We start from the raw sequence: 13,448 nt of genomic DNA, 5'->3' as shown, positions 1-13,448 counted from the left end.
ACAAACCAGGAAACCAACTAACTTTTTGATTGATAACCACATTTTGATTAATGTTGACATCAGCTCTATCAAGTTCTATCTCAATACATTCTGCCAGCGAGGCTATCCCAGTTCCTGTAAGCTTACTTAGTTTACTGTGCAATGATTCAATCATACAGTATCTGTGTGTGTGTGTGTGTGTGTGTGTGTGTGTGTGTGTGTGACTGAATGAGTGTTTGAACACTCTTATGATTAGTGTTCTCAGTGACTGGCTGGCTGATGGGGTTGATTTGTCCGACAGTGCGGTGTGTCAGCCGGGCTCAGCGTCCACACCAGAGAACATGAGTGAAGGAGCGGATAATTGATAGTGACAAGGCGCTCCCAGCCTTAATTGCTGCTGGTGAATTAGATTACCTTTTCAAAGTGCCTTCATTAGCAGAGGGAAAGCCATACCAATGGTCCCCTGATTGGCCTCATATTGTTTTGCTGTGAACCTGCTCTGGTAGGGCACAGGAATGGGAGCATGTTTGTGATGGTGTGCATTTATTTTGGTGGGTTTGAGACTGCTTACTAATTTTCGTGTACAGCTGTATCTTGTCTGTGGGTGCACATGATGCACACAGTGTCAAGTGATGTCAAGCTGACACATTTGTGACGTCAGTAACACACTGAGTAGGATGTGTTCCCATTTTTGTGAACCATTCACTGCTTTTCCACTTTTAACGGAGGAGCTATTTTGTCTTATTTGCTTTTGGCCTCATAATATTGGAGCGTTCCTCAGGAACTACACCGAGTATATGTGTCTGTATATATGTGTGTCAGTATATATTTGTACCCCTGTTTATGTTTCCTAGTGTTTTGGTTTTGGTTCCTTTTGCTTCCTTGTGTTACTGAATTCTTGTTTATCTTTTGCTTTTTAAAAACCTTGCTGCACTTTTTGTTCCAGATTTTATGTTTCATTAAGAAGTTCTTTTGTTTCCTGCTCATGCCTCCCCTGCATGTGTCCTGCATTCGGGTCCTACTCTGCCGCTCAACTGCCAAATTTGAGCCAATGCAAAACACTGACAATGCTCCCTTTGTTTGTCTCTTTTGCTCACTTACTGGGCTCCATGAATGCCTATCAACAGAGAGAGAGAGAGAGAGAGAGAGAGATGTTAACATTTTCTTTTTTAAATATCAGCCACTTACCTGAGCCAGTAGCTTTACAGAAGAAAATGCCCTTGCAGGTTCTGGTAGCATCACTAAACACTATCATTCAAAGCAAAGACAAAGCAAATATTAGGGAAAAGGTGAAGTGAAGGATGGTGAACTATTGGTTAGAAGTTGTAGGAGGCAGGCTAGCAATCATCCAGAGGTGTGGACAGGAGACCTGCTCCCTATCTGCTCAGGATCAGCACCACGGAGAGTTCCATGAATCACATTCCAGGCATTTGTTAAAAAGATTAACTCTTATATTGTTCCTGGAAGAATACAATGCTGTGATTTATTTGTCAAAATTCTGTTCATGTCTAAATAACGCTAAAAGTCAACTTGATTTTTTTTTTAAATTGAATTTTAATGTATCTCACCTTTCACGAAGATTCAGAGGGTGTGGGGTTCTTGAACTGTTTGTTTCATTTTGTGACTGGTATTGAGATTTACATTTTAACGTGTCATTAATGCTCATCAGTACAGAAATCCTCCTCCTGCCTCCATTTTTAATCATGCATTTCATTCTTTAGAAGAGATTTCAGCGGATTCCTGTGGGAACTAAAACCAAATTTAATGAACAATTAAACCGCTGGACTGCTCTAATCATTAACTATTGTTACTGATACCTTCTAAGAGAATGATGGGAAATCTTACAGCACTAATGGTCCGATTGCTTGATTAATTCCAACTGAAATAAACATTTTGATTTCACAGGTCTATCAGCATAATGTACTTAAAATATTACATGTGACAAATATGTTTTGCAAATTAATTAGTTAATTCTGCAGAGGTGATTGACTTTGATTGTTTTTTGTATTATTTTATGCATCCAATAGTTATTTAAATCCAGGCAGGTGAGAATTTTACATGAGAAATGTTTCATTAGTTGAACATCTTATAGTGAGCTGAATCACAAAGGGCTGCAAACCAAAGTGTTTGAAGTGAACGCCTGAGCTAGAGGCCAATAGGTTTAACATGTTTTTAATTATAGAGTACTTTGTAAAATAATCTTCAGATTTTTATGTAAATGTTTAACAGAAAACATATAAAAATACACAAAAATAACCAGTAACTAGAACTGTGAAAAAAATGTAGTAGAGTCAACTAGTTGTGAAATTGTGCAATCCATGTAACACATGTAGCAAGTTTCCACCACCCTGCTGCCCGAGACTTTTAGGGTTCCCATAGCATCTTAAAAAATAAATGATAGGTAGCTTGTATTTCTTAGAGAGCTAGCAAGGAAATAAAATGATTTATTTCTCCATGCAGGGACAGGAACATCAAAATAAAAAAAACCTTTCCAAATCCAAAACCTTACCCCTCCTTCATCCCCTCCAGCACTAGCTTCAACCATCCTTCCACATTCCATATTCATATCTTTCTCCAGTCACTGCTCCGTCCCCAACCCCCAAGTACCCCCATCCCCAAAAACACACTTGCACCCCCATCAGTGTCTCATGATTCATTCCCACCCAGCCAGCCTGCAGCCCCCTGCTGAGTTAAATGGAGTGTGCCGGTGTCAGGGGAGTTGCATGTGCTCAGTTCAGCTCAGCTCTGCTGGGCTGCCAGCGTTATAAACTTAGTGTGTGATTATTGTCAGAGCCAGACTCCTCCACCCAGGACGTCCGCGCTGATGGGCACTATGTCACTGGGTACAGCGAGCCAAGGAGGCAGGGATTAGACGGTGAAGGAGGGATAGAAACGCAGGCAAGAGAAAAAGGGTGTGGAGAGAAGAAAAAAATATCGTTGGTAGGGGAGATGAAGAAAGCTTATGGGGATCGAGGGAGAAAGGCTAGGAAAAGACAGAGAAAGGGGAAGACGCAGGAGAGGAGCAAATCATCAAAGGAAAGAAAAAGTCAAGCTGAGCAAGGAAAGACTGATGTACACCTATCGCAGCAGACTAAGACAAGGGAAGACACACAGGGAGAAGAAGAATAATGTGCTGGGAAAAGAAAGGGAGGCAGCAGGGAAATCAGCAGAGGAGGAAAAAAGAACGAGAGTCGGGGAGGGTGGATAGAAAATGCAAGGAGAGAAATTAGAGAGAAATTTTTCAAGCGAGTGATGTGTGCTGTGATTGTTTTCTCTCTCTCCTCCCCCCCCCCCCCCCCCCCCCCCCCCCTCTCTCTCTAAACGGTCGGGATGTGGCCTGTATCTGCCGGCAAGAAGGAACTCAATTTGGGACAATTTACTCGGCAGTCTCAGCCCTGATGCACCTCAGGGACAGAGAATAGAGAGAATGAAAGTGAAGGAAGATAGAATCAGCAAGCCACACACACGCACACACACACATGCACAGACACACACACACACACACATCCACACACACCAGTGTGCCTTGCACACAATTGCCGCCGAGTAGATTTCACTTAGTTAGTTCTAACTCTCCCAGGCGGTCAATACGATTGAGTTTATAAGGCTTGGAAATGAAAAGCCCAGGATAAGGTTAGATAAACTGTGTGCTATTTGATTTCGGCCCACCTCTCACAGAAAAACCCACACAAGACAGATGGCCAGAGGGGATACGCCGAAATCATGTTGTGTAAAGGGTCATGTGGGTGATTAAGTCTGAATGCGTTTTGTGTGTTTGACCTGTACCTGCATTTGCTTAGTATTGATGAAAACACTTGCACGCTTTCCTAAGTGCATCCCGTTGCGCTATTATCATACCCTGAAGTTGCTGTATGCCAATAAATAAAACGCTAAAATTCTGTCAACCAGTCCAACGTAACATCGGGCAATGCGTCCTGTTACCCTTCGTGTCCTGAATGTTTGAGGTTGCATAACCTGACTGGAAATTGTGTTTCTATGCCGGCAGGTTGGCAGCCTGGAGGATCTGTACACCTTGAAAGACTGCAGGGGGCGCCGTGATAGAGCCACCTTTGAGGACAGACTTGCGAATGCAGCGGGGGTAAGTGTTTTTTTTTTTACCTGATTCCATAAATAAAAAGCTCAAATATGTATAGCTCAATAGGAAACCATTCAGATATTTTATTTATTCCTTTGGTCTGACTTGCTGTGTCTGTGTAACCCAGCGGGTAATAGATTTGTAACTATAGCAAATCGGAGCGTTCAGCTACTTAGACGTGACTGCTTGACACATTTAACATGGCTGCGTCAACACGAATTCACACCCTGGCATCGGTTCTGATTTTACTCAGCATGTATATGCAAATGGAGGTTCATTTGGCTAACGTTGCTGTTTTAATCAGGGTGTAGAGTTGATTAGTGAGAAGGATGCAAAAAAAATAAAAAAATGTATATATATAAAAAGATTAGAGCCGTGTGGTGAGTAATGGCTAAAAGTTTCTTGTGTCGTCGGTGCGTCTGCTCCACCCATGATCACGCTACGCCCCATCCCTTGCCACCTTCTGCATCAGCCTCTGATCACACACACCGCAGCCTCCGCTCTGGGCTCTTGTTGCCAGGGAAACCGTCACCCACAGAGGCATCCCATGACAGCACAGGGTGAGGGAGGCAGGATGGGAGGAAGGGTCAGCGATGTGACTTTGGCCCTGTCCGTTCTCTAGGGCGCACCAGACCTCTGGCCCTTCAGTCACAGACACACACACAAAGATGCACGTCCCCGCACGTACAAGAAGAAATAAATGTCCAGAAAGTAGAAGAGAGCACATTCCAACTCTCCGATTCAAAGTTATCATCTGAATCAGTGTGCGTGTGATTAATTGAAGTAATTTATGCGCAATCTCCAGTGACTCCATGTATGGTTCATGATTTCATTAAACTGTAACTTTAATTACTTTTCTACTATCGTGACTTTAGGTGAAAATGATTGCGCATGCCCAAAATCTCCCGCATTTTGTAATGAGTGCCACATTTAATGGATTGCACAAATAATGTTTTAGGATAGTGAACAATTGCATAAATAGACATTCCTTCTACCAGCTGTTGTTAAGTTCTCGAGGCTAGAAAAAGCCACTAGCATCACTTGCTTGTGCCAAATACAAGCAGCTCTTTCTTTGGGAGATAGCGGCTCAGTCCTTTAACCAATACAGTTGATAGGTACTTGCTGCATACTGTCAATACTATTGTTGGTGCATGGAAGACATATTTATGTGGTTGTCAAACCCAATTACAGAGTGTTAGCTGCAGTTGCAGGTCCTGTGCCAAAGGTTTAGCTATTCTCCATCCACCCACCATTAACCAGGATCTGTCTATACAAACTTGTGTGCTCTATTTTGCCGTGAATGGCAGGTGGAATCGATTACAGACCTCATCGATTTGTGCACTATGGAAAGTTTAAGAATTAGACTTAACCGTGCTGTTGCTGTAGCAGTTGCTGTGACGGGTTTTCACATTTCTGGTGCATGTCAGGGTCTGGTATCAGATTGACTCATGCATCATGGTGTAGTCATGTAGCTGATGCATTATGAGCATATCTTTCATGCTTTAGATCAACTGAACCTGAGTGTTGTTTTTCTGTGTTGCTAGCTCTCCATGATCGTTTGAAAAAAAAGTTTATTTAAACTTTCTAAAAATCATGTATTTTGAGCATCTGAAAGGATGTCTGGGCTATATCCTTGAATGGCAGAAGGAAAGGTCAGAAACTTTTGTTGGCTCTGATTTTGATTTTATTTTTATTTTTTTTCCAAAACCAACATGAGAAACATCCTCCTGTTTAAAATCATCAATCATTAAAATCACTCCTCATTCAAAACACCACTAGTTACATGTTCTGATGAAAAAGACAAACAATGAACCTCCTGACAGCTCAGTTTAGCTAGGTTACAGAAGTCTCATCAAATGTTTATAAAAGTGTTTAATTAGGTAAGAATTATACTTTATTCATCTATCTTAATTAAAACAGCCAGTGCAGATTGTCCAGGCTCACAATACTTAAAAGATGGTGATATTGTTGTTGATAAGCACAAACCTATTATTCTTTTTCCAATGCCTGTCACTTCTTGGTGTATATTTTTACGAAAGACTGACGATGACGTGGAAAGAAAATGCTCCTTAAAGAATGTACTCGAAAGTCTCGAAAGTAAAATACAGTATTTCTTTAAATAATCACCTTTATTTATATCAACCGCAGAAGGTAACAGGTCTTTATCAGAGGCAGGATTTTATTTGTGAAGTCCTATATTTGAAAAGATTGCTCATATTATTTTAGCATGAGGCCTTGTTTTGAACCACTCCCATTTACACAGCATGATCCACTCTGTTTCATTTACTTTTGTCTGAAGTATAGAAAGTGAACTAAAAGGAACACAGTAGCATACAAATCACACTGCCAGCAAATATAAACACTGACAATCTGGTTAGGCTACTCCATGGATTCCTCTCGGAAACATGAACCAAGCTTCATGCTGTTAATACAAACTGAACTCTAAATTGAAGTGGAGCTTCTGTTGTTCATAATAAATCGTTGAATTAAAGCACATCCATAGGAAACATACAGCACTGATACATACACATTCACACATAATCGAGGTCCATGGTGGAGCGCCTCCTCTGAGACTCCAGAGCCACTCTGTTATCCCGGGCGATCCACCTCTCCATCAGCAAGGCAACAATCAGCTGTTGCATTAATCACGCTGCTAATGGCATAATTGGTAGGGCTCAGGAAAAACTGCTCAATGTAAACATGTGAGGGTTCAGGGGCAACACACAGAGGAGGGCATAATGTTTTCACTTTCAAATAGCTAACACACAACGATCAGCCACAAAATTAAAACCACTGATAGGGGAAGAACGTAACATTAACCAACTAGTGACAATTCAGTGTTTTGATGGAAGATGGAAGATCTACACAGATCTAGAAAGGTGGTCATAATGTAGTGGCTGATCGTATATACACCATAATGCACTATAAAGTTTTTCCGTCCTGTGTTCTTAAAATCCCACCTCCCTTCAATTACTCCGGGTCTAACTGTCCTAACTATTGTACTTTTTGCAGTTTCACTCTCAAACACACACACACCCTCAGTCCCTGACTGAACTCAACGCTGACCTTTTACAAAATGTCTCAGGTACTAACCCCCTGCCAGCTTTTGACATACACACACTGGTCCCTGCTGGTGTACTACACACTTAACACACACATACAGAACACCAGCGTGTCCCAGTGTTATGACATCCTCGTTTTTTTTTTTTTTTTTCTCTCGATGTCTGCCTAGTTAATCTCAGCTGCAGATGGATCTTTTTGTTGCAAGTACTCAAGCTGGCAGCAGCAAGGTTCCAATCACAAAGAAAAAGTCTTCAGTGGAAAGTTTTCATTATATAAACTGAATAACTGACCAGACGTACAGTATATTTCTTCTTAGAGTGGAAGATGCAATGATAGGTAGTCGAGGTTAAGGGAGTTTTTAAAATAAAATAAAGGCACTTACTGCTTTCCCAGCGGAGAAAGAGAGCAGAGAGAGAGTGGTGCAATAACACTGGAAAATTAAGGTAGTTAATTTAGCAGGTGTTTGTTATATCACGTAGGGTTTTAAATGTTGTGGCCAATCCAAAACATTTTTGCCAGCGCTGTTCTACACAGTCATGCAGGTTTACACTGATCAAGCATAACAATATGACCACCTTCCTAATATTGTGCAGGTCTCTCTTGTTCCTCCAAAGCAGTTCTGACTCATCAGAGAATAGATGTGGGTCTTCTGAGCATGCATCATGCAGCATGTTGTTAGTGAGGGTCTTTGGGTCAACACCTTGTGCTGTTTTCCATTTTTTTTGAGTTGTGTGTGTGCCTGTGTCAGGCTGCATCATTCTCACTATGGCTGCTGTCATCAAGGAGTGTCATTGCTGTGAGGTGGGGGTGCCCAGATCCACACAAATGTCAGGTCCAAAAGATTCCCAACAGAACATTGCATTGTTATAAGGTGGTCAATGTTATTTATTTCTCCTGTCAGTGGTTTTAATCTTGTGGATGGTCGACATATAAGGTGGGTATTTTTGTTTTGTCTGATATTTAAGCATTTGTCCTTTGTTCTTGTTCAGTGCCTGATGACCTTTGTTGGAGACAAAATCTAAGTTGTGTTTGTGTGATAGAATTTAAAAATATAACCATCTCTTATACTGAATACTTTCAGTGATCATTTAGCAAGTCATCGTCGTTTAGATTATACACTCATTACCTATTAAATTAGCATACTTGCATGCTTGTGTTCAGTTTTTCTAAGCAGTCTTCCTGCTTGAGGCTTTAAACAGGTGGCGAGCTAGAAAGAATTGTTAAGCTAGTTCTCACTTGCTTAGTTCCATCTTGATCCTACAGATGTTCTCTGTCATTCTGTTTCTCTCTGTCTCTCTAACTCCTGCTTCCTCCCTCTCCCACTCACTCCTCCATCCGCACAGGAAAAAAAAGGACAGAAAAAAATCATTTGAATGTTCCCTCAGTGCTTCCTCACTGTAAAGACGTTTGTGTGTGTGTTTTTTTTTCCTCTCCTTATTTTTCTTTCTTTTTTTCTGTATATATTTTTTTTAAGACTCCAGTCACATCCGCAATCCCGCGGCCCTATAAGGAGCTTTCACGCTTTTTGGTTTGCTTTAGATGTTTAATACCCCCTCTCTTTTGTGTCAGGGAGCCGGAGAGGCGTTAAGAAGCGCTGATAAACCCCACTTAGATCCCTTCCTGGCCCGTCACCCTGGCCTGCCGGGCCGCTTTAGCGGGGAACTGATCTGTGACGGCCTGCCACTCAAACTGAGCACTTCTGAAGGCTGACACAATGGAGTGAGCAACACACCAGAGGGCCTTGGGGTGGGTGGGGAGGTGGAAGGAGGGAGGGGGTGAGGCGGAGGAGGGAGCCGAGGCCAAGAGGTGCCCTGAAAGAAAGCTCGAGGAGGGGCCAGAGTGTATCTCTGTTATCTATTTCCTTTCTTTCAGTTTATGCAGTTTCTCACTCCCTCCCTTTGCTGCTTGACTCTGTAGAGCTCGTACTCTTCCACACACACACACCAACACACATAAACCCTCATCTCTGTTGTTTTCCTCTCTGTGGTCAGGGCTATCAGTCTGGCAGCCAGAGATGAGAGATTGAGTGAAGAGGCAGAGAGTTGGTGGGTGGGAGCGTTGAGGCCCAGATAGGAATCAGCATTGGTCCACAGTCTGGTGACAGTGGGCGATGTGGTGTGTTCACTGCTACGAGGGTCCAGCAAGGGCAAGGCTCGGGCCGACAGCACCCCAGGAAGCACGGTGTCAAGATTGACAGGCAGAGGGAGAGGTTGGCGGCGGGGTGGATGCACCGGAGGCGGGAGGGTGCGCGTGGCCACTGCCGCCGCCTTTGCCATCACTTTCCCATGGGGACGTGGGTGGGTAGCGAAGCCCAAAATGTCAGCGCTGATATCTGTGCAGCTCGGCTCGGCTATCACACCGCTGCAGCTGCCTGCCATCCACCGCATCCACTCATTCATACAGAGGCATGGGAGTATCATGCGCGCACACACTTTCTCAGACTCGCACGTTTTCTTTCTGTTTCCTCACCACCACCTCCTCTGTTCATTCACTCCACTCCATCGTACTGTCTTTCTTCACCTCCTCCTCCTCCACACATTCTCATTGTGCCTCTGTCAGTTCTGCCTCAGCTGTTCAATCATGCAAGTGCTCCACTGCTCTTTTTTCTTTTTTTCTTTTTTTTATCCAGACTCGCTGCTGGAAAACAATTTTTCCAAACAATCTCTCTTTTCCCAGACCTGCCTTTGTCTGTTTTTTTCCACTGATCTCAAGCCTTGTCTTTTCTCAACATCTCTCTCTCTCTTTGTATTTACCGAGGCTTTTATTTTGAAAGCATAAATGTCAGCCTCTTGTATTTGATGCAGAATTTGAAGGCGTGTGTCCGTGTGTGTATATGTCTGTCCTGCCTATGTGTCACAGTTGGATGATGAATGTGCTGACAGTGGAGGGGTCAGTGTCACAGACAGTGTGGTCAATTGGCCTCCCCATCCCCTGAGTCTAACCTTGAGCAACGCTCCCTAAAGAGTCTCAATCTGCCATTAAGGCCCACGCCTACACACACACACACACACACACACACACACACTCCCACTCCCCAGTGAGCATGTGCCATTAGTAGCTGGCAGGGCCTGGTCTGACAGAGAGCGATTAGCTCCCTATCATGTGTATTGATCACCGTGTCCTGGCTGCTCCTTCAGAGGAGGGGTTTAACAAGGCAGTTGTGGCATACACACACATCACACACACATGCATTGGCAACCTTGTTTATCAGTGTGTATGTGTTTATCCATGCAAATTTATTTTGTTCAGCTCACCTGCATTGACTTCATATTTGGAGACTTAACTGAAAGGATTGGATTTAGAAACTGTTTACCCAACAGGCTTTGGTCACTATTGCTTTACGCTTTAGGAAGACATCAGGAAATGATATCAGAGCAGGGTATAACAGCAACAACAACATGACAACAGGATGACAGCAAAACCAAGCCGTGAGCTGTATGAGACGTGTAAATGTACTTATGTTGAGGTGAAATACACTGATATTAACAAGGTCACAATGGTGACACCTTAGATAGCCTCACTGTCACTTGGGGAGGTTAGAATCTCATAAGATGATACTCTGCGCCAAAGGAAGTGCAAATATTTTGTAGATTAGAATGTAATGAAAGAAACTAGACACTTGTGTTCACTGAGACAAGGATGAACTCTCGCTGGACGACACTGCTGGGGTCCATTTTGTATTAGCATGAACTATAACGTATTATATGGTAGGGCTGGGTATTGGCAAGGACTTCACGATACGATACGTATCACGATACTTGAGTCACGATACGATACATCATTGCGATATTATGATATTGTGATATATTGCGATGTTCTAGTTCACAGAGAAATTTTAAATGGAGCTTATAATACACATTAAATGACTCATTGGACAAATCGAGTCAAAGTGTTAGTCCAAATGATTAATTTACAATTCATTGCGCTTCTACAGAAACACTCCCACTCCTGTTATACAGTATTTCTGAAGATTTTGAACTTATTGTATAGTTTAGAAATTCTTCTTAAGAAACTATACTATGAATTTCATGGTAATTTTATTATTGGCTATATTAAATTCAAAAGTATACCATAACATGAAAAAAAAATTAGCTTGTCTTCTTGTTAATTACGACTAACCTGAGGTTGATATATATATTTTTTTTAATTATCTTCATTAACATAAATGAATATATTTTGACTCAAATCAATACCAATTTGATTAAATTTGCAGATCTACACATACCACATCCGCCTCCTGTCTTTGGTCGTCTGTATTTAATATCTCGTACAGTACGTACTGCATGCAGTGTTCTTAAGTTTAACAGCTGTCTTCTTTGGGTAGTTTAGACCAGCTCCTAGCTTCTGTTAATTGAGTCTAATTGAAGAACATGAAGGGGAAATAAAACCAGCAGGCTTTTAGGACATAAAAGAGGGAAGCCGCCTCTCAATAGTATTTATTTTCAACCTCTTCCACTCTGATTTAAGTGTAAGAGGACAATAGTGGCTTGACAGTGATACGCATGTGTGTATGTGTATGTGTGTGTTTGTGTATGTGCCCGTGTGTGTCTGTGATCTGTCGTTTGATTTACTGCGCCCACTTTCACAAGGACCAGCCTCTTATCAGATCAAAGCTGCAAGCAGCGGCCTATGAAAGAAATTGTGTACGCGTACGCGCATGTGTGCTGCGGAGGACAGAGGTGTAGGTGAGGCGGGGCGTTTTTGTTGCTTTTAACCCAGGACAATGGGACTGCAAAGGAAAGAGCAAGCGGGTACTCTTTGAACTAATGAAGAGGAAACCTTTTACTCTGCAACATAAAGATGCCTCCTCTGCTATGGATTCTCCCTCTTACAACGCAGAATGGAGCAAAATGGAATAAAAATATTTCATTTATACCCGTCACTGTTTTCCTAGACAAAAATCCATATAAAGCAAAACTGAGACTCTGTATTATTTCAGCTGTAGCACATGCAGTATCCTTTGGATGAGTCAAGGTGAATACACGTGAAATTCAATAAATCAAAAGTTAGATGTCATAGAGGGTGGCTGATATTGTAGAAATTCACCTAAATGATGGGTTTGGTGTTGTTTCCAGGTTCACTGGGTGCAGAGGCAGCATGGTCATTACAGAGAGAAACGGGTTCCTGCGACATGGCTGAGCTACAGAGCTAATAAGAGTAAGTTAAAAGCAACTGAACATCTTATTTTTTATGACTTGCCCTCATTTAAAGTCCCTAAAACTCAGGTAACTCACTCTTTTCTAAATTTGCTTCATTAGGACTGTGCATTGAGCTGATTTCATATAATTTGATTGACAGTGTAACAACAACAACAAACAGCAAACACAATGTGCAATCATGTATTTAACAAAATCTAAATTCTAATAATGGACACATAAATTAATACGTGAAAGAAAGGGTGATGATTGGTGAGGCTTTATATCAGTACATTGTGACTTCTTTAACAGATTTCTTTAGTGTTGACCATGATGTTTTATTAGGTGACACCATCAGCAAATTCAGATTTACTATTCATAGGGTCCCTTTCAAACTAGTGAGAAGAGCACATAAAATAAAATATAGTTTTCCCATTTGACGTAACAAGAATTGTTTTGTAATTGGCTGTGCACTGTTTGTTCACGTGTGACACCATCACTCACATCAACAACATTTCAGTTCTGGTTGATTTGGTAACAGCTGTGGTTACTAGTGGTAACGGTGAATGAGGTTTAGAGGCAGCAAATCAAGCTATTGTCATTTTAATAAAAAAGTCCAAGAACAATTGGACCATTTCCATCATTCTGTGAGAAACTGTGGATGGCAGCAGTTACAGTACCTGGAGGTGTGCAGCTCTTCATCTAACAGCTCGCTGTGGCTGCTCCATGTTCAGCTACTTTGAAATATTTCAAATGAATCTGCTTTTGAAAAAAAGACCAAAAAGACCATTGTCTTGTTTTTGTTTGATGGGCCTTAGATGATAGCCGTAAGTGCTCACTGACAAAACTCAAACATCACTTCCTTTGACTAATTCATAATAAAAAGTCCTCTCATGTTTTGCCTGTTAAATGGCTTTATTGTGCTGAAGCAGTATGAAATACTCACCTCAATATCATAGCATGAAAATAAAAGTAAAAAAAATATATATAGTACAATAATTTTATAGTCTGTTTCTTAAAAGACAGTGATAAATATTATTTAGATGCACTGTACAAAAATACTAAATACGCCTCAGTGTTCACAGGTTGTGGTGGTAACAAGTTAGTTAGTTGCATTTGATGATGGAATGTGTTGCAACCTATACGGCAAGATAGGTCTGGGCGGTATGACTGAA

The 13,448-nt window shown here is 41.7% G+C and overlaps 1 protein-coding gene across 1 annotated transcript in view; it reads left to right on the top strand.

Annotated features, from left to right (window-relative positions):
- LOC125015863 (furin-like protease kpc-1) overlaps positions 1 to 13,448 on the top strand; it is a 165,806-nt gene that overhangs the window by 15,858 nt on the left and 136,500 nt on the right. The window contains exons 3-4 of the mRNA XM_047597882.1: positions 3,986 to 4,078; positions 12,214 to 12,295. Of these exons, the coding sequence (XP_047453838.1) occupies positions 3,986 to 4,078; positions 12,214 to 12,295 (175 nt within the window). The remainder of the gene's footprint in view (positions 1 to 3,985; positions 4,079 to 12,213; positions 12,296 to 13,448) is intronic.

Source organism: Mugil cephalus, chromosome 11 (genome assembly GCF_022458985.1).
Source record: "Mugil cephalus isolate CIBA_MC_2020 chromosome 11, CIBA_Mcephalus_1.1, whole genome shotgun sequence".
Lineage (NCBI taxonomy): Eukaryota > Metazoa > Chordata > Actinopteri > Mugiliformes > Mugilidae > Mugil > Mugil cephalus.
Note: the sequence above shows the minus strand (reverse complement) of the source record. Positions and strands in the feature narration are given on the sequence as shown.